At 44.7% G+C, this 21,677-nt stretch overlaps 1 protein-coding gene across 1 annotated transcript in view; it reads left to right on the forward strand.

The window, feature by feature from the left end:
• The window catches only part of LOC311220880 (activated RNA polymerase II transcriptional coactivator p15-like), a 43,128-nt gene that overhangs the window by 15,612 nt on the left and 5,839 nt on the right, over nt 1-21,677 (forward strand). The window contains exon 4 of the mRNA XM_084304513.1: nt 18,075-18,183. Within this exon, the coding sequence (XP_084160639.1) occupies nt 18,075-18,183 (109 nt within the window). The remainder of the gene's footprint in view (nt 1-18,074; nt 18,184-21,677) is intronic.

The raw sequence follows: 21,677 nt of genomic DNA on the forward strand, positions 1-21,677 counted from the left end.
GACTCGTTTACTGGATATGTTTCCAGCCACCCAGTAGTTGCTTCTACCATGGTGAGTATGTAACGTTTACCTTGGTGGGTTTGTGGCAGTGGTTGGATGCAGTCAATGTGCCAGGCCTTGCTGTATCGAAATCCAAGCCATCTCCCCCTATTCCAGGGAGACTTTACCCTCATGGCTCGTTTGATTGCAGCACAGGTCTCACACTGATGGGTAACCTAACCTGTGTAATGGCCTCAATGGTTAGGTCGACCCCTCGATCACGAGCCCATCTGTATGTGGCATCCCTCCCCGGATGTCCTGATGTTTCATGGGCCCATTGAGCTACAAACAGCTCACCCCTCACATCCCCAGTCCAGGTCCACCTGAGCTATTTCAATTTTCGAAGCTCGATCTACTTCTTCATTGTTCTGATGTTCTTCGGTAGCACGACTCTTAGGCATGTGGGCATCTACATGATGTACCTTTACAGCCAGGTTTTCTACCCGGGCAGCAATATCTTGCCACAGGGTAGCAGCCCAGATAGGTTTACCTCTGCACTGCCAGTTGTTCTGTTTCCATTGTCACAGCCACCCCCATAGAGCATTTGCCACCATCCATGAGTCAGTGTAGAGATACAGTACTGGCCACTTTTCTCTTTCAGGAATTTCTAGGGCTAGTTGTATAGCTTTCACTTCTGCATACTGACTCTACTCACCTTCCCCTTCCATGGCCTCCACAACTTGTCGTGTGGGACTCCACACAGCAGCTTTCCATTTCCAATGGCTCCCTATCACGCAACAGGATCCATCAGTGAACAACACATACTGCTTTCTGTCTTCTGGCAACTCATTGTATGGTGGTGCCTCTTCAGCATGGGTTACCTCTTCTGTTGGTGCTCTGAAATCCCTGCCCTCTGGCCAGTCCATAATCTCTTCCAGGATTCCCAGGCGGTTGGGTTTCCCCATTCGAGCCTGCTGTGTAATTAATGCTACCCATTTACTCCACGTAGCGTCGGTTGCGTGATGTGTAGTGGGGATTTTCTCTTTGTACATCCAATGTAACAGAGGTAGCTGTGGGGCCAAGAGGAGTTGTGCTTCTGTACCGACAACTTCTGAAGCGGCTCGAATCCCCTCATATGCTGTTAATATTTCCTTTTCAGTTGGGGTGTAATTGGCTTCTGATCCTTGATAGCCCCGGCTCCAGAAGCCCAGAGGTCGGCCTCGAGTTTCTCCTGGGGTCTTCTGCCAGAGGCTCCAGGTGAGCCCATGCTCCCCAGCTGCAGTGTACAGTATGTTTTGCGCAGCTGGCCCAGTACGGACAGGCCCAAGGGCTACTGCACGAGCTATTTCTTGTTTGAGTTGTTCAAAGGCCTGTTGTTGCTCGGGGCCCCACTCGAAAGAGTTCCTCTTTTGAGTCACTCGATATAGAGGACTCACAAGCTGACTATAGCCTGGCACATGCATTCTCCACAATCCCACAAGGCCTAGGAAAGCTTGTGTTTCTTTTTTGCTAGTTGGCAGAGACATAACTGTTATTTTGTTGATCACATCCGTCGGAATGTGGCGACGTCCATCCTGCCATTTTACCCCCAAGAACTGGATTTCCTGTGCAGGTCCCTTGACCTTATTCTGTTTAATGGCAAAGCCAGCTTTCAGGAGAATTTGAATTATTTTCTTCCTTTTCCCAAAAACTTCTTCTGCTGTGTTACCCCACACGATGATATCATCGATGTACTGCAGGTATTCAGGAGCGTTCCCCTGTTCCAGTGTTGTCTGGATCAGTCCATGGCAAATGGTAGGGCTGTGTTTCCACCCCTGGGGCAGTCGATTCCAAGTATACTGAATGCCCCTCCAAGTGAAAGTAAATTGTGGCCTGCACTCTGCTGCTAGAGGGATGGAGAAAAATGCATTAGCAATATCGATTGTAGCATACCACTTGGCTGCCTTTGACTCTAGTTCATACTGGAGTTCTAGCATGTCTGGCACTGCAGCATTTAGTGGTGGCGTGACTTCATTCAGGTCCCGATAGTCCACTGTTAGCCTCCACTCACCATTAGACTTTCACACTGCCATATAGGACTGTTAAAAAGTGAATGAGTCTTGCTGATCACTCCTTGGCTCTCCAGATGGTGAACTAACTCATGGATAGGAATCAGGGAGTCTCGGTTGGTGCGATATTGCCGCCGGTGCACAGTTGTAGTCGCAATTGGCACTTGCTGTTCTTCAATCCTCAGCAATCCTACAGCAGAAGGGTCTTGTGAGAGACCAGGCAGGGTAGATAATTGTTTAATGCCCTCTGTTTCTAAGGCATCTATACCAAAAGCCCACCGGAACCATTTTGGATCCTTGAAGTACCCTTTCCTGAGGTAGTCTATGCCGAGGATGCACGGAGCCTCTGGGCCAGTCACGATGGGGTGCTTTTGCCACTCATTCCCAGTTAGACTCACTTCAGCTTCCAATACAGTTCGCTCTTGGGATCCCCCTGTCACTCCGGAGATAGAGATGAGTTCTGCCCCTTGGTAGCCTGACGGCATTAGGGTACACTGTGCGCCTGTGTCCACTAAAGCTTTATATTTCTGCGGTTCCAGTGTGCCAGGCCATTGAATCCACACAGTCCAGTAAATCCGGTTGTCCCTCTCTTCCTGGCCAGAGGCAGGGCCCCACTAGTTCTGGTTGGAGCATCTATCAATTAATTCTTCCAAATGTGAAGCAGAAGTCTCTTCGTCAGGGTCAGGAGTAATACTATCCCTTCTACTGCCTCTGGGGGACTGTCCAACAGAAACTGGGGCAGCAATCCTCCATTGGGCCCTCTTTGTTGCTGCTGTATCTTTCCGCAGCTCACATACCCGTGCAGCTAGGGCCGAGGTTGGTTCACTGTCCCACTTCCTCATATCTTCCCCTGGTCACGTAAATAAAACCACAAGGTACCCCGTGGTGTGCGTCCCAGATTCTCCCTTGTTTGAGCCGGAGACTGCTGGCGCTTGATGGCCGAAAGATTCTTCCGTCTAGGTGAGGAGGAAGCTATGTGTTCTAACCATTGGGACAGTCTCTCCACAGCTGAAATGCAGGCCCGTACTGGGGCAGAGAGATTTTCTTCATATTTATGAAGCTGGTTGGACACGTTATCCACAGTTGGCCCCATCCCCTCCTCCCAATCCATTGCTGCCAGTGTGCTGCCATGTGATGAGGGTGCAGCCCGTACAAACTTCCGCCACGTGGATGCTGTGCATTGGACTTCATCAGGGTCTTTAGGTGTCTGGGCATTGCTTAAATCACTATAAAGCATCTCCAGCACAACTAATTCCCACAGGTGCTGGAGGCCCTTATCCATAGTGGTCCATTTGCCTACTTGGTATACAATATCCTCTTGTCGTGGTTCCGCTCGAGTGGGCAGCCGAGCTCCACCACAGCCGCTCTCTCACTCCCCCTCCTCAAAGAGGAATGGGGAGAAAATATGTGAAAAGGGCTCAAGGATTGAGATAAGGACGAGAAAATCACGCAATAATTATTGTAACGGGCAAAACAGACTCGGCATAAGGAGATAGTAAGATTTATTGCCTACAACTAACAAGCAAGAGAAGTGAGAAAACAAAGGAAAAAAAAACAAAAGCACCTTCCCCCCCATCCACCCTCTTCCACCTCCTCCCCCCGAGCGGCGCAGGGGAACGGGGAATGGGGGTTATGGTCAGTCTACAGCACTTCTTCTCTGCCGCTCCTTCTCGGTCACTCTCGTCCCCTGTGCTGTGGGGTCCCACCCACGGGATGCAGTCCTTGATGAACTGATCCGGCGTGGGCTTCCCACAGGCAGCAGCTCTTCCAGAACTGCTCCAGATATGGGTCCGTACCACGGGGTCCATCCCTCAGGAGAAAACTGCTCCAACCTGGCTCCCCTACGGGCAGCAGCTCCTGCCAGATCACCTGCTCCTGCGTGGGCTCCTCTCCACGGGCTACAGGTCCGGCCCGGAATCTGCTCCGGCAGGGGTCTTCCACAGGCGGCAGCCTCCATCGGTGCAGGGCCACCTGCTCCACCGTGGTCTCCTCCACGGGCTGCAGCGTGGAACCCTGCTCCACCGTGGTACTCCATGGGCTGCAGGGGGACATCCTGCTTCACCATGGTCCTCACCACAGGCCGCAGGGGACTTCTGCTCCGGCGCCTGGAGCACCTCTCCCCCTCCTTCTACACTGACCTTGGCGCAAGGCTGTTCCTCACTCCCGGCTGCTGTGTGGCGCAGCGTTTTTTCCCTGTCTTAAATATGCTCTCACAGAGGCGAAAAACAACATCGCTTATTGGCTCGGATCTGGAAAACAATGGGGCCCTTCCCAAACATGGGGCAGCTTCTAGATCTTTCTCACAGAAACCACCCCTATAGCCCCCTGCTACCAAAACCTTGCCACGTAAACCCACTACATTCCACCCCTCGCCTCTGTTAAAAGCATATTTAAGACTACTCACAACATACTCTTACTTTACAATTATCACAACAACCTTCACAAAATTCACTTAAATCAAAACGAAAAAGAGAATTCACCACACCAAAATAAACATAACATCATCACAGCACCGACAAGGTGGACATTTTACACACACACCACCCCTCGTCCCTTCATCACACTAACATATCACAGTTACTGCTTTCTTAAATTCTGCACAACTTGTACATTCCTAACAATCATCCTGCACATATTTTTGCCCGTTACTTCTACTAACTATCATCCTTATCTCAAATTCCTCGAGCCCCACGTTGGGCGCCAAAAAAGACTGTCGTGGTTCCGCTCGAGTGGGCAGCCGAGCTCCACCACAGCCGCTCTCTCACTCCCCCTCCTCAAAGAGGAATGGGGAGAAAATATGTGAAAAGGGCTCAAGGATTGAGATAAGGACGAGAAAATCACGCAATAATTATTGTAACGGGCAAAACAGACTCGGCATAAGGAGATAGTAAGATTTATTGCCTACAACTAACAAGCAAGAGAAGTGAGAAAACAAAGGAAAAAAAAACAAAAGCACCTTCCCCCCCATCCACCCTCTTCCACCTCCTCCCCCCGAGCGGCGCAGGGGAACGGGGAATGGGGGTTATGGTCAGTCTACAGCACTTCTTCTCTGCCGCTCCTTCTCGGTCACTCTCGTCCCCTGTGCTGTGGGGTCCCACCCACGGGATGCAGTCCTTGATGAACTGATCCGGCGTGGGCTTCCCACAGGCAGCAGCTCTTCCAGAACTGCTCCAGATATGGGTCCGTACCACGGGGTCCATCCCTCAGGAGAAAACTGCTCCAACCTGGCTCCCCTACGGGCAGCAGCTCCTGCCGGGTCACCTGCTCCTGCGTGGGCTCCTCTCCACGGGCTACAGGTCCGGCCCGGAATCTGCTCCGGCAGGGGTCTTCCACAGGCGGCAGCCTCCGTCGGTGCAGGGCCACCTGCTCCACCGTGGTCTCCTCCACGGGCTGCAGCGTGGAACCCTGCTCCACCGTGGTACTCCATGGGCTGCAGGGGGACATCCTGCTTCACCATGGTCCTCACCACAGGCCGCAGGGGACTTCTGCTCCGGCGCCTGGAGCACCTCTCCCCCTCCTTCTACACTGACCTTGGCGCAAGGCTGTTCCTCACTCCCGGCTGCTGTGTGGCGCAGCGTTTTTTCCCTGTCTTAAATATGCTCTCACAGAGGCGAAAAACAACATCGCTTATTGGCTCGGATCTGGAAAACAATGGGGCCCTTCCCAAACATGGGGCAGCTTCTAGATCTTTCTCACAGAAACCACCCCTATAGCCCCCTGCTACCAAAACCTTGCCACGTAAACCCACTACACCTCTTTGTGGGGATACCTTTCTTTCACAGCTGTTAGGAGTCACCTCCAGAGGCTGAGAACTTGTGCCTCTCTCCCAATTACTCTATCAATGAGCCTTTCTTTAGAGAGGGATCCCAGCTGCTTGGCTTCATTGCCTTCTAACTGTTGGCTATTGGCCCCAGTGTCCCTGCATCGAAGCAACCAGGTGAGGATGTGCTCACCTGGATGACGACTGAAATCTTTTCGTATTTCTCGCAGCTCACTCAAGGATAGAGACCGAGTAGTTTCTGATTCATCTATGATTTCAGTCTCTTCTCCGTGATGTTGCCGTGATGACACTGCTTTAGAGCTGCCTGCCTTTTCCTCTTCTCCCTCATCCTTAGGAGGAGCTTCTTCCCTTATTAAACGACCTGATCTGTTTCCACTGTTTTGTCTTTACTATAGGGGCGACTGATACCATAGATGGTCGGTCCTCTGGGGTGGTCACAGTGTGTGCTGTCTCATCATCAAATTCAGGAACCTCCCTATCCCCTTGAGGGTGCTGGGCAATGTTAATTGACATTTGATAGGCGTAAGCCAGACCCCAGCAGAGTGCAGCAAGCTGGTGGAGTTCTCTAGTATTGTCAGGGTCAGGGCATACATCTTTCAAACATTCTACCAGTTTTCTTGGATTTTGTACTTGTTCAGGGGTGAAATTTAGAACCATTGGAGGAGAAAACCATGACAGGTACCTGCCCAAATCCCCCCACACACCTTGCCACCCACAAATACTTTGTCTGGGGACAGGTCCTTGGATAATATTCTTAATAAATTTCTTTACCTTGCGGAAGAAGACAAACACTAGACCTAGTAATAGGAGGATAATATCTGACCAAGGGTATCCAAGATACTGAAAGGCTGTTGTAATTAGCCCACAGGGAGAAAAGTGGAAGGCACCACCCCCGATATTATTCACAGATTGACTGCTGGGGCAAAAAAGTAGGTGTTGTAATTCTTAATATTTCCAAAAAGATAATCTCCATGAGACCAGGAGGATAACAATGCCGGGCCTGAATACCAGACAAAACTGAAGGTCAGTATGTTACAGCACATCATGATAAAGAAACCAAGCACAGACTTCAACACTTTCTCAGGTCAGATGTAAAGGAAAAAAGAGAACAGGGAATGGATTACATACAACACATTCACATAGAAAAATATTAATGGAAAACCAAACGTTGTGACTACCAGTATGTTAGTTGTAAATACTTCAACCAATGCTATTGTTATCTCAACCCTCGAGCCCCACGTTGGGCGCCAAAAAGGACTGTGGTGGTTTTACTCAGGTGGGCAGCCGAGCTCCACCACAACCGCTCTCTCACTCCCCCTCTCCTCAAAGAGGAAGGGGGAGAAAATACAACACAGAGAACTCGAGGTTTGAGATGAGAAAGGTTTAATTAAAGGGAAAGGGAATGGGGAGGAAAAAAGAAACCACAGAAACAATAAGTCCACGCGGAAGCACAGAGAGAGGGGAAAAAAAAATTATTCTCTACTTCCCATCAACGAGCGATGTTTGGCCACGTCCTGGGAAGCAGGGCCTTAAAACGTGCAGTAGTTGTTCAGGAGGATCAGCCCCCTCCCCCACGAGAGCCCCCCTTTTTATTGCTGAGTGTGACATCAGGTGTTATGGGATATCCCTTTGGTTGGTTTAGGTCAGCTGCCCTGGCGATGTCCCCTCCCCATCACTTGCCCACCCCCAGCCTGCTGGCTCTTGGGGGCTTGGAAGGAGTCCTGATGCTGTGCCAGCACTAAGCAGCAATAGCCACAACACTGGAGTGATATTGTTATAAATTAGACCACACAATTTACTGGTCTATTGAAATTATTTTATTAATCAAGTAAGCAGACACAAGCAAAACAGCGCTGGGCGGCTGGGGAGTCTCCGCTCCGCAACAGCACGCACCTTCCCTTTCCAGGGTAGCTATTTTATAGCAGTCGAGTTCCAGCTTATCGAGACCTATTGAACTGGCTGAGGCTGCGCAGTTTATTGTTGAGAGGGGGGGTCGTTGTTCCTCTGCTGGTGTTCACACGTTGTGCTCGTATTCAGGTGGGGGTAATGAAGCGGCAGACAGGATGTCTGGTTTCACTCAAGGATGTGTATCCAATACTCCCTCCTGTTATCTGCTTGCTTTAATCCTCCCCTTTACCAAGGCCGTTAATTTGTACAACCTTATCTCTTCAGCAGTTTCTCCAAATTCCTCAAAGACAATGAACAAACCCCCCACTAATTTATCACAATCCCTCCTTTTTCTTTTTCAAACATATTTTGTTCATTGAATTTTTGCAATATCTGCTTGCTGAGCATCAAAGTTTCTGCGTTGTCCTCCTCCTGCTCAAGAGATTCATACTTAGCATGCACAAGCATAAGATGAGCAGCTTCTAATCGACTTTTAACAATTGCGATTACTTGATTGAATATACATGGTCCAAAAGTCAGTGTTAATATAAGTAACAACAAGGGGGCCCTGCTATGGCTGATAGCAGGGTAGTAAGCCAAGGTGAGTAATTAAACCAGGATTCATACCAATTCTGACGAGCCTCATTTTCCCTTTTGCATTTTTCTAATCCTTCCCGCAATTTAGTCATTTGTATCCCTTACCACCCCAGTATGATCTTTACCAGATAGTATTCAGCCACTGTGTGATGGGTATACATATACTCTTCAGTGTGGTATAGAATCCTTGGTATAATGACCACCTGTACACAAAAATCATGAGATGTGTTAAACAATTTTAAAGTTAGGCAAGGAGTGTCTCCCAACAACGAACATACCCACCTAATGTTATTTGCAGGAATTAACCATTTGTGTGTTTGGAACACATTTTTTTTTTTTTTTTTTTTTTTTTTTTCCAGTGGCATGGCACGGATCATTTTATCTCTTGGAACTGTGCCGATACATCTACCTTTTCCCGTAACTTGGGTCAAAGTTATCCCGATTTCCTGACCCCAATTGCACTTGGAAGAATTTGAATATGGGGGCTTAACACTTACACATAGCCGGTACCCTTCAGTTATCTCCTCGGGTACAACCCCTTTCTTTTTTCACAATGCTTGGAAGCAGTGTGGGAAAGGATAACTCTGTCAACTTACTAGAAAACACTGTAGTAGGTTGGGCAGTCCCAGGTATATTTACAGTCTGGACAACCAAACCTTCCCCTAGTAACTCTTTATTAGGCCCGACGACCTTGGAAGTCTCGGGTTTTCCCTTCTTTATTAGTATGAGTCCTCCCCTATCTGTTCCGTGTTCGTAAAATCTGACATTTTTCCTAGTACCCAGCTAGTATCGTCCGAGTTTGTTATATTTATATATAGAACCTTGCAAATTTCTTTATTTCCATGGAAGGTTCCTGTATACCCTATACCATGCCCTCACCACCTGTAACGGGGATCCAATTGTCGGTTACAACTTTGCAGCCCATATCCCACTTGTAAGAATTTATCCCGACCAGCCCCGAGTGTCCAGTCTGTAGCAATGGTTTCACACCCCCGGTATGTAAAATAATACACGTTCAGGCATTTACAGTACCCCCTTCCCAGGTTAGAACTTGGGCAGAAATAAAATCCCACATATTCCCAGCATCGGGGCCTCGAGATCAGCTGACATAGTGTAGAAGTAAAGCTTGCCCCCCCCCCCCCCGATGTTATCTGGGTTGCAATAACCTGTTGATCTTCGAATCGACTTAAAGTCCATTTAAAAAGGTTGGTGGGGGTGGTGTTGAGTCGCTATGCAGGATGAAATCACTGCGAGAACCCCCAAATACCGATAGGAATGGCTGAGGCCCATGTCTTTCCCCACTTATTCACTCCTCTGCCTCACTCGTCAGTTGGGTTGCAGCCAACTACGAGGTTTTAGTTCTTCTCGGCAGCAGTAGTGTTCTTCAGGGGAGAGCCTCTACCTTAACCCACGGTACCTATCGAGTTCGTCGCAATGTGAGCTTCAGGTCTTTGTTTCCTGGAGCGATCTCCCACATCTTGTCACAGGTGGGTCCTTTAACACGGCTGGCATGTGTCCATCCTTTCTCCGCAGTCCAAATGGCTGTTTCTGTAGTAAGCAAAACAACATGGGGGCCTTCCCCATCGTGGTGTTAAAAAGAGTCTCTTTCAAAGTCTTCATTAGAATTGAGGGTGATCAAGTGGCAATTCCAAGTCATAGGGCATACCATATAGCATTTCAAAAGGAGAAATTCCTACATCAGTTCTGGGCTGCATCCATATGTTTAACAGTGCAAGGGGTAAGCATTTTACCCAAGAAGCCTTAATTTCCAGCATAAGTTTTGTTAGTTGTTTCTTAATTTCACCATTCATTCGCTCTACCTTTCCATAAGAAGAGGGGTGCCAGGGGCTGTGAAAATCCCACTCAATCTCTAAGGCCTGCTTTAATCCTTGCAGTAAAGCTTTACACTCATTCAGTCACGTGGTCAATTAGGACAAACAAGTAACTCAGTAAAGTCTACCTGTATACTTTGGAAAGGTCAAAGCCCTGGCTCCCGTCCCCCTCTAGATAGGTTACAGAAGACCTTTTTTATTTACCTTTTGACATATAGTACATCCTCTGCATGTGTGCTTCCCTAAAGTATATATTGCTACACAGACATGCTTTCTTAGAACAACATCACACATTGCTTGCACCTCCCAACGACTCTTCTGATGTAAAACAGTTAATATTTGCCTCATTATCACTTTATTCAGCATTTCTCTCCCATTGGGGAGTATCCATTTTCCTTAAAATGATCCACATATTTGTAACATTAATACCTCCTTGGGAGGTTGTAATTGCTCCAAAACCTTTTTAGAATTTACCCAAATAGATAGGTGGCCCCTGTAAACCCCTGAGGTAAAATTGTCCACCTATATTGTTGCTTCCACCCCCATTTCAGAGTCTTTCCAGTTAGAGGTGAATATACGTTTGCTCTCAGGGCCTGAGAGCACTCCATTAATAACACTGTTATTCCAGTCTAACAATTTACTATTTGAATGCCCAATTTAATCATCAAATCCCTTCCCAACAAGTTAGTTTCCGCCTTGGATACATACAATAATTGCCCAGTGATCATTTTATCCCCTGGTCTCAGCTTAGTATTCCCCAAAAGTGGCACTGTTATCCCAGTACCTTCTACCCCCATCACATTTAGGGTTTCATTAGTTAATTTAATCCCTGAAGCTTTACAAGTCAGTAATGCCTTAGCTGCCCCAGTGTATTGGGTTTGCTGGCAAGGTTCGGGGGGGGTGTGAGGGGTGTGAAAGTGGGAAACTGCAGTGGCAGCCCCTGTGAGAAAAACCCAGAAACCTCCCCGTGGTAGATAAGGGACAATTTCATCTGGCCCCAAAGAGGCCCACTGCTGCCCAGAGCCAAGCCATGAGCAACACAGTCCGTGCCTCTGTGAGAGCACATCCACGAAAACAAACAGACAAAGAAACGAACAGAACCCTGCGGCTCAACAGCAGTTGGGAGAGCGAGAAACCCCCCCCGCAGACACCAAAGTCAGTGCAGAAGGAGGGGGAGGAGGCGCTCCAGGCGCTGGAGCTGAAGCCCCCCTGCGGCTGCTGGAGAGGCCCCTGGTGGAGCAGGCTGTTCCCCCCCTCCCCGATGCTTGGGAAACTGAACAAACATCACAGCAAATATGCAAATATCCCAAAACTTCTAGACTGTTACTTAGATAATGCCTACATCACCTTTCCCTGCTCATTCAATTTCAAACAGCTCTGTTAAATACTACATGCCACACCTTTAACACCTTCAGCAACCCTTTTAACACTTCCTTTATCTTTCTCCAGCCCGTACTTTTCTAATACCAACACCAAAGGCTCAGTCAGAGTCCAACTTAATTCCATACCTTTTCCCTCCAAGATACTGAAACAACATATCAATCAATATACCATATTTCATCCCATTTTCCTTCTTTCCACAAAAACAACATTAACTGTAATATGGTGTTATAATTAATAGTTCCATTTAGGGGCCACTCCGCTCCATCCTCTAGTTTATAAAGTGGCCACCATTGATTACAATATTTGATAAGAGTTCTTTTACTTTCTGTACCCTCTCACCCCACTATATCCTTCCAATGTGTTAGTATACACCCTAGGGGGCTTTTCCTCGGGATTTCTTTGCTTTGAACTTTTCCTATTGTAATCTACAGTGGTTAATATTCCACTGTTTTCCTAGAAGCTCTTTACTAGTCAATCCCAATCCCTCCAAAATTCACAATATATAGATACACAAATAAAATCAAACCACTGTAAATTAACTGCCTGTTGACAATTACACTGAGGACATTTAAACCTGATGAGCCGATAATATGCCTGGGCAAATTTTGTTCCCTTAGACATACACCTCAATGGCAGTTCTTATATTTACATATTTACATATTAACATATGAATAAAAGAATACTTTAACAAAAATGCCCGGGCTTTTATATATACAATATACAATGTACAGTTATTATTCCAGTTAGAATTATTCCTCAGCAGCTGCAAACACTATGCCAGTTGCCATTAAAGCTTGCTTACCGTCCTCCTGTCCTTTTCTTAAAATCTCGGACATCCCCAGAGTTAATGGGGATGGCCACATATTCCATTCCTGGCTGGGGTCCGCCCAATTGCTATTTCTCATAGGGGATATAATCCCTCCCTTAAAGCAGATTTCTGATTTCTTGCCCTGCTTCTGGTTACCGGCCCCTGTGTTTCATGATCCTATTCCGATTCTCCTGGATTAGCTAATTCAGGGAGTCCATTAAGGACGGGAGCCGTTGGTGCGGGCGGTGGAATATAGGGCGGGGGCGGTGTCGGGACTTCTAAGTCCTTTCTCTTTTTATCCCGCCCTCCTTTTTCTTTTAGAGGATATAGATGCATCCTCGTATCTGAATTTATCCAGAGGTGCACATACTCACTTTCTTCTAGACTAAAGGGTTCCTTTGAGTTTACATAAATATTTAGGCCTGACAAACCCAATCTTCAAAAGACCCAAATACAGGCCAGTAAAGGTGGTCTCCTCGAATCTGTTTACCACCCCAAACTTCAACACAATAATGTATCATTTTTACTTTATTCCTTCCCCGCCTAAAAGGGGAATCATCCCAATTCTTAATCATTTGTCCTAACGGACTATCAGAAGGAACAGAGGGTATCCCTACAGCATTGGATCCCTCCCTCATGGGGCCAGAAGGCTTACTTTTCTTCTGTCCCATCTTCCGGAGCACCTTCACACACACACACACAACGCTTCCCCCTTTTCGTGGCCCAGTCCCTCGCGGGAGGTGGGAACCGCACTACCGAGGGGTCCGCACTCGCTTCGTCCGCACTTGGACGTCTCAAATGTCGTGCTCCGGGATACCCAACCCCAACCGAACGGAACACCGGCCTATACTTACCCACCCCGTGGGTCTTCGTTCGGGCTTCGTGCACAAAGGTTGCCTGGGGTTTACCGGTTTTATTTGCTTGTGTCTAATTTTGGGTTCGTCGGTGAAGGGTTTTGATTGAAAGTAGTCCTAGCGAAGGCCGCTGAAATCAGCGGGGCGCCCCCTCCGAAGGTCTTTCAATCAGATTTGCCTTCATCCGAGTCACGGCACCAAATTGTTATAAATTAGACCACACAATTTACTGGTCTATTGAAATTATTTTATTAATCAAGTAAGCAGACACAAGCAAAACAGCGCTGGGCGGCTGGGGAGTCTCCGCTCCGCAACAGCACGCACCTTCCCTTTCCAGGGTAGCTATTTTATAGCAGTCGAGTTCCAGCTTATCGAGACCTATTGAACTGGCTGAGGCTGCGCAGTTTATTGTTGAGAGGGGGGGTCGTTGTTCCTCTGCTGGTGTTCACACGTTGTGCTCGTATTCAGGTGGGGGTAATGAAGCGGCAGACAGGATGTCTGGTTTCACTCAAGGATGTGTATCCAATACTCCCTCCTGTTATCTGCTTGCTTTAATCCTCCCCTTTACCAAGGCCGTTAATTTGTACAACCTTATCTCTTCAGCAGTTTCTCCAAATTCCTCAAAGACAATGAACAAACCCCCCACTAATTTATCACAATATCAGTGCTGTTCCAGCTACGAGTGCAGAGCACAGCACTGTGTGGGCTGCTGCAGGGAAAAGGTGACTCCAGCTCAGACAGACCCAACGCAGTTAATAACAAATTCCCATTTTTGGAAGAAGAATCGGAGTATGCAGCTTGTTGGATACAAAGAACAAATTTGGATTTGAGCAAAAATCAAAATAAAGAGGGAAAGAAAGAGGAAGACAAATGATAAATGGGACCTTCTGGATAACTTACCTCTTCCTTATAACCCCCAAGCTGCAGCAGTGGCTGCTGTAGCAGTTTCTCTGAGGGAAGAGACAGGAACTGTAAGTAACATTAGCCCTGGGAACAGGAGGTACTGCAGACTTGTAAAAGAATTGGAACCATGTAAAAAAGACCTTGAGAATTTTCCACTCCCTGGTACTAATACTACTAACACTACTGAAGCTGCTATGTATCCTCTCTGTGAAGTGCCGCTGGGATCTGGACAGATAGGATATGTATTTGCCCCCCTTTCTAGCGGAGAAGTGCAAAATTTTAAAAAGGAAATGAAATCTCTGATTGAGGACCCCATTGGATTAGCAGAACAGTTAGATCAGTTTTTGGGACCCAACCTATATTGCTGGGGAGAAATTATGGCAATTCTGAATCTGCTATTCTCAGGGGAAGAACGAGGAATGATTAGAAGAGCAGCAATGCAGGAATGGGAAAAGGATCATCCTCCAGGAGATGGAGTGATTCCAGCAGAGCAAAAATTTCCAAATGTGGACCCTAATTGGGACAACAATAATGTGCAGGATAGGGTTAACATGAGAAACTTGAGAGAAATGGTAATTAGAGGAATTAGAGAGGCAGTACCTAAGTTTCAGAATTTTATTAAAGCCTTTGAGGTTCAGCAGAGTAAAGATGAAACTCGGAGTGGTTTCTTGGAAAGGCTCAGGGACAGGATGCGAAGGTATTCAGGAATGAATCCTGACGACCCCATAGCGCAGGGGCTCTTGAAGATTAATTTTGTGATGAAAGTGTGGCTGGACATACAAAGTGAACTTCAGAAATTGGAGGGGTGGAATTAACTGAACAGCCGTTAGAAAAAAATTTTGAGGGAAGCCCAGAAAGTGTATGTTAGAAGGGAAGATGAGAAACAGAAACAAAAGGCGAAAATGATGATCTCCACAGTGAATCAAGTGGTGGGATAGAAGGGGGAACCAATGGGAAAAGAATTTTTAAGAAAGACAAGGGTTAGGATGGAATGAAGAAGAAAAAGGGAATGGGAATGTAAAATCAGTGGCCACTTCCTCCACAGCCAGGACAGAGACAGGTACAGAAAGGATGTTTTAAATGTGGGCAAATAGGTAATTTTAAATGAGAATGCCCTGAATTGAAAAGGGAAGGGAGATTGTTTACTATCATAAACTCTTAATAGGGGGGTCAGGGGTTCTCTGAACAGTGGTCCCACTGAGAGCCCTTGATAAATTTAGAGATGGGACCTAATAAAGAAGAGGCTGTATTCTTAGTAGATACAGGAGCAGCCAGATCGTCTTTAGCTTATAAAATATCAGGACTCAATTTGACTAGTAATACTTTAAGAGTACAGGGGTAGAAGGATTTGGTATGGTGGTGTCACTTTTTGAAACTACTCAATTATACTGGGGAGCTAAAACTGTCACTGGTCAATTGTTATATGTACCTGAAGCGGGGACCAGTTTATTAGGGAGAGATTTAATAGTCAAATTAGGATTACAATTGAAGACCTGCGAAAAAGGAATAACAGTCTCAATGAAATTATTAACAGAAAATGTTGAAGAAGAAATAAATCCCATGGTATGGGTAAGGGAAGGAAATTGAGGAGGGCTTAATATAACTCCCTTAAAGATAACTGTTCAAGAAGGGAGCTGAATAGTTAGAAAACGGCAGTATCCTATCTCTTGTGAAGGAAAAATGGGCCTGAAACCTATAGTGCAACCTTTAGTTAGAGATGATCTTTTGGAGCCTTGTATGTCACCATATAACACTCCAATTTTACCAGTACGAAAGCCAGGTGGTTCGTACCGATTAGTACAAGACTGGAGAAAATTTAAGGAGATAACACGAAAGCGCCACCCTGTGGTTCCTAACCCTTATACCCTGATGAGTAAAATCCCTTATGAGCACAAATGGTTCAGCGTTATAGATTTAAAGGATGCCTTTTGGGCATGCCCACTGGATCCTGAAAGTCAGGATATTTTTTAATTTGAATGGGAAGACCCAGAAATAGGCTGTAAACAACAATATAAATGGACTGTTTTGCCTCAAGGTTTCACTGAATCCTCCAGTTTGCTTGGACAAGAATTGTAAAAGATTTTAGAAACGTTTCAGATTCCAGAAGGGATGACATTGTTACAGTATGTAGATGATTTATTGATATCTGGGGTAGAAAGATCGGAGGTAAAAGAAGCTACAAACTCATGATTTTTTTTTAGGAGAACATGGGCTAAGGGTATCTAAAGGTAAATTACAGTATGTAAAAAAAGAGGTTAGGTATTTGGGACATTTAATCTCTGAAGGCAGACAGAGAGTAAACCCTGAAAGGACTCAGGGAATTGTGCAACTTCCTCTCCCTAGAACAAAGAAGGAGTTGAGAAAATTTTGGGGTTTAATTGGATATTGCAGACTGTGGATAGAGGCATATGTGCAGAAAACAAAGAAATTATATCTCAAATTATTGTAGGAAGAACCCAATATACTGAACTGGACTAAAGAGGAAAAAAGTAATGGAAAAATTAAAAAAGACCTTATCACGGCACCAGTCTTAGCTTTTCCTGCCCTAAAGAAATCATTTTATCTTTTTATAACTGTAAGTGAGGGTGCTGCTTTGGGGGTGTTAACCCAAGAATGGGGAGATAAGAAGAAACCTGTAGCGTATTTGTCTAAATTATTAGACCCCGTGTCCTGGGGATGGCCAGAATGCATTCAGGCAGTAGCAGCAACTGCCTTATTAGTAGAAGAGAGCAGGAAATTGACCTTTGGAGGACAACTGATTGTTGTTACCCCTCACCAAGTGAAAACTATTGTCACTCAGAAAGCAGGAAGGTGGCTGACAGACTCCAGAATACTAAAATCTGAAGCTATACTAATTGAAAAGGATGATTTAACTATAACTACAGAACCTGTTTTGAATCCCGCCTCCTTCTTGTCAAAGGGGATTGAAGATCCAATAAATCACCAGACAAAGATAAGATCAGATTTACAAGAGGTGCCCTTAGAAGAAGGGTAAATATTGTTTATAGATGGATCTTCTAGGGTGGTACAAGGAAGGAGATGTAATGGTTATGCCATTATTGAAGGAACAAATGGGAATGTCGAAGAAATGGGAAAACTGCCTAGTAATTGGTCAGCTCAAACTTGTGAATTATATGCATTAAATCAAGCATTAAAGTTGTTGCAAGGGAAACAGGGAACTATATATACAGATTCACGATATGCATGTGGGGTGGTACATACATTTGGAAAAATTTGAGAAGAAAGGGGCTTAGTAAACAGCAAGGGAAAGGAATTGGTCCATGAAGAATTAATTTGACAGATTTTGGAAAATCTGTTACTACCAGAAGAGATTGCTGTGGTGCATGTGAAAGGACATCAAAAAGGAAACTCCCTAGTTGAATGGGGAAACAGAATTGCAGATGAAAAGGCTAAAGAATCAGCTTTGCAATTAGAAGTAGAAGCAAAGCTGCTTCTTGTACCTGAAATAAAACCTCCACCTGAAAAGCAAATATTCAGTGAAAAAGAGATAGAAGCCTTTAGGGAATTAGGAGCAAAGGAGTCCAAAAGACGGTGGATTCTCCGTGATGGGAGAGAAATGGTAAATAAATAATGAGGGAAATTTTAGCTGTTCTACATTAAGGAAGCGACTGGGGAGTAAGAAAATATATATGTGTAGGCATGTATACCGTAGCTAAACAGGTGTGTAATAGTTGCATAACATGCCAACGAGTGGTCCTTTATGGGTCCCTTCCAACTCGGGGTATTCTATGAAATTAGTGGCTTTTGTAGGAATTCAACTTGGTAAGAACATAGGTATTTTTATTCTAGAAGGAGCCCCATTTGCAGAAATGTATTGAATGTTCAACTGTTTTTTAAGTCCTTCGTTTATATTGTCATTAACTATTAGTCTAAAATAAGCTGCAGTGGGTAATGTCATATGTCTGAGTCTAATACTGTTTGGAAAAGTGAATGCTCTAATATGTGAAAAACCTAATAGATCCTTCTATGTGTTTTTGACAGATTGGTAAAATGAGGTATGTCAGTGTTCGTGACTTTAAAGGGAAAGTCTTAATTGATATTAGAGAGTACTGGATGGATCAAGAAGGTGAAATGAAGCCGGGCAGAAAAGGTATTTTTCTGTATCTGTACATTATAAACAAAAGAGAAGTGGTTTTGTTGGCCTGAGTCTGTTTTTTCTAAACGGATCCTGCATAATTTAGAGAAACAAGGCATCAGATACAAGCAAATGTATTGTGGGAGCTATGAATGTAACCATACTTTTTCTCCTCTTAATTAACTCAATTTCTTGCCTCTAACAGAGGTCAGATTTTCTTATTTCTAATTTGTCTGAAAAGGTTTGGGTTTAGTTGAAATAAGATGTTAAATAATTTAAAACAATTGTGTTCTTCATTTTTATCAAATTTCAGATTAAAATAATAGAAACATTCCATATGACTAATTTTTTTGGGTGGGGGGATCAAGATTTTAGCTGACGTGAAAACACTTGAAGTGCTTGAGCTTTGGTACTTTGTGTCTGTCTAATCTGGAACACAGCATAAGCCTTTACACCTTTAATTTCTACTCCCATGCTTAATTTTTACGTCATCCTTTCACTGAACTGTTTGTGGAACTTTGGCCACCTGCAAGATGAGGATGAGTTGATAGTTGCAGTAGTGCTTTCCTTAATGTCATGTTGCTTCTTTAGAAAAGCTTACTTCACTCATTTTTCATATTATGTAAAGGAAAGAGGTAAGTGTGAAACATTCTGTTCTGAAGATTAAAGGTATTTATATTTTTGTGATGTATCTGGGAGCAGCGCAGTGAATAGACGTTTGGAAAGCTTCAGAATTTTCAACATCTCATAGATAACAACTGATAATAGGTTTGCATGAGCAGGATATTATGGGTACCTTACAGGAAAAATTCTTTCTTGGATGTGTTGCTGCTGTCTAACAAAAATCATGACTCTGGTGTTTAAAGACTAGTGTATCACATCAATCAAAAGCTTGAGTGGGAAGCAACAACAAAACTTGATGGGCAGGCAAAGTGATGATCTACATGATGTAGATAGAAATGTTTATCATTGTGGGAAACAGGACTGGATTTTATTAGGATAAAGTTAATAATCTGATAGCATGAGAGTTTAATGTTCCAGTGATGCGCTTACAAGCTGCTTACGTAGCTATCCTACAAACAGTATAAACAGTTGAAATTTTATAATAAACAAGGGAAAAAATCCAACAGTTATTTTATAAATGGCTCAGGATTCAAATTAGGATTAAATAAAAAAATAGGATTTATTGAAAGAATATAAAGGAATAGAGGTAAGCAAACAGCGCTGGGTGCACCGGGAGTCTCCGCTCCACCAGGATGCACACCAGTTACATCAAGCAGCTGATTTTTATGCTCCTAGACTAATACATATTCATTACTACTTCTAAAAAAAATAGATTATTAAAATTAGCTTCCGGGGTGCAGTCCCTCCTACTGGAGCATGCGCAGTCTCCTCTGGGGTCTCTTCTGGGGGTCTCTAGGGGTCTTTCATGCTGAAGGCTCGTAGTCTTCCTCTCCCCCTTTGTACTTACTGGGCACCATGCCAAGTTTATAGAACATCCTCTTCAAGTCTTGTCTCCCAGCCGTCCTTCAGCTTCTTTCTCCTTCCTCTTTATCTCTCGCCCCCCCCTAACCAGATACCAAAGATCCACATAGTATCCCATAACAGTCACTAGTTGTTATCAGTTGTTCTGAAACTCCCAGACACACGAGTAATTAAAACATTCTTCCCCAGCCATTCACAGACACATCTATAGCAGTGTTAGAAATAGAAGTCCGGAATAACAAAAGCAAACAGGTTCATAAATTTAAGAAGTGATAAATTGACTAGAATGAGGGGGAGACTGGGACACACTGCAGCTGTGGTTCAAGAATTAAATTGCCAGTGCAGGGCCCAGAGGCAGACAGGATTCAAACAGAATTGTTCTTTATGGACACGAATTGTTAAAACATTCCTCACAATCCCTTATCTTCTTTTTAATATCAACAATTCGTGTCACTTCTGTTGTTAATAACTGGATTTCATCAGTCCGTCCTTGGAGGGTCCAATTCTTAAAAATCATAATTGACATATCCCCTTCCTTTTTACTATTTATCACCCGGTGTATTAATAATGTAAGACAAGGTATCATACAAGGTATAAACAATAACATCATTACCATCATTACACCACATAACAATAAAAATAACACTCTTTTAAACCATGGTCCACCAGGCAGCCATGAAAATAAATCCCATTCCATATCCTTCCAGGTTTGTGTTTGCTTGCTCACCTCCCCCCTCCTTCTCTGGGATGGGAGAGAGAAATGGGAAAGTGAAGCCTGTGAGTTGAGATAAAAACAAGAAAATAATAACAATAACAATAACAATAATGATGATAATAGTACTACTAGTAATAATGTGTACGAAACAAGTGATGCACAATGCAATTGCTCACCACCTGCTGTCCGATGCCCAACCTAACCCCGAGCAGTCCGGCCTTCCTCCCAGCCTGCCTGCTGACAGGACAGTGAGAAGCTGAATTTGGCTTGGTCCTTGGCTTGGTGTAAGCACTGCTCTGTAACAATTAAAAACAATTAAAACATCAGCATATTATTAACATTCTTCTCATCCTAAACCAGAACATAACATTCTATCAGTTACTAGGAAGAAACACCCTTTTCATCAATCTTTAAACAGCAATTACTAAAGCTAAATTTTCCATAGATTTCTCCTTCTTGTGCTAGTAAATAATCCAAAGCTAGGCAATTTTGATACAAAGCAGTTCTCATCATTTATAACTATTTCTATTACAGCTAATAACCTAATTATTCTATTAAGTATATATACTGGGGTCCTATAGTCCCAGGATCTGTCTTCTGCCCACGTATCTGGATCATAATAGGCAAACGCCTTCCGTCAAGGAGTTAGGCCCGCTTTCAGGGTCAATTCAGGCTTGTGTTACCGTTCAGCCTGTCAGGGTGATCCAGCTCCTGTAAAATGATCACAATTTTATATAGGTTTAAAAAAGAGTTTTTTTATGTTATTTTCTCAGGACAGCCTGATCTTAGTATGGGAGAAGTCCGGTCGAGGCCCTCTCACTCGGCAGTCAATACCCATAGGGGTTGCCTCCCTCGGTAGACCATACACACCGCAGTGGAGGGTCCTGCCCCGGTCTTGCCTTCTCCCTTTCCTCCCTTCAGGCTTGTTCCCTTTATTTGGCATCCTTAATTCATGCAGAGCCTCGTTGCCAGAATATTAGTTCTTCCTTAGCTTGAGTTTCAGTTTCCCAGGAGCGGACTCAACCCTCCAAGTTTCAGTAGTTACTGGTCCTTTTATTCTGGATGCGTGGGTCCCTTTCTGCAGTTCTCACAGCTGTTTCAGTAGTCAGTAAAACAAGGTACAGTCCCTCACATCGGGGGTTCAGTGATTCTTTCCTCTCGTGGCTGCTTGTTGAAACACTTTCTTTTTTATCTTCTGACAAGGCCCTTTCCAGGTTTCTGTAGCAGGATTCATCTGATAGCCACGGCTACATTCACATTTGTAGCCACCTTTCAGGTTGATACAGATTTGACTACAGTTACCAGGGTT

The sequence above is a fragment of the Netta rufina genome (assembly GCF_964035555.1).
Source record: "Netta rufina genome assembly, chromosome: W".
Lineage (NCBI taxonomy): Eukaryota > Metazoa > Chordata > Aves > Anseriformes > Anatidae > Netta > Netta rufina.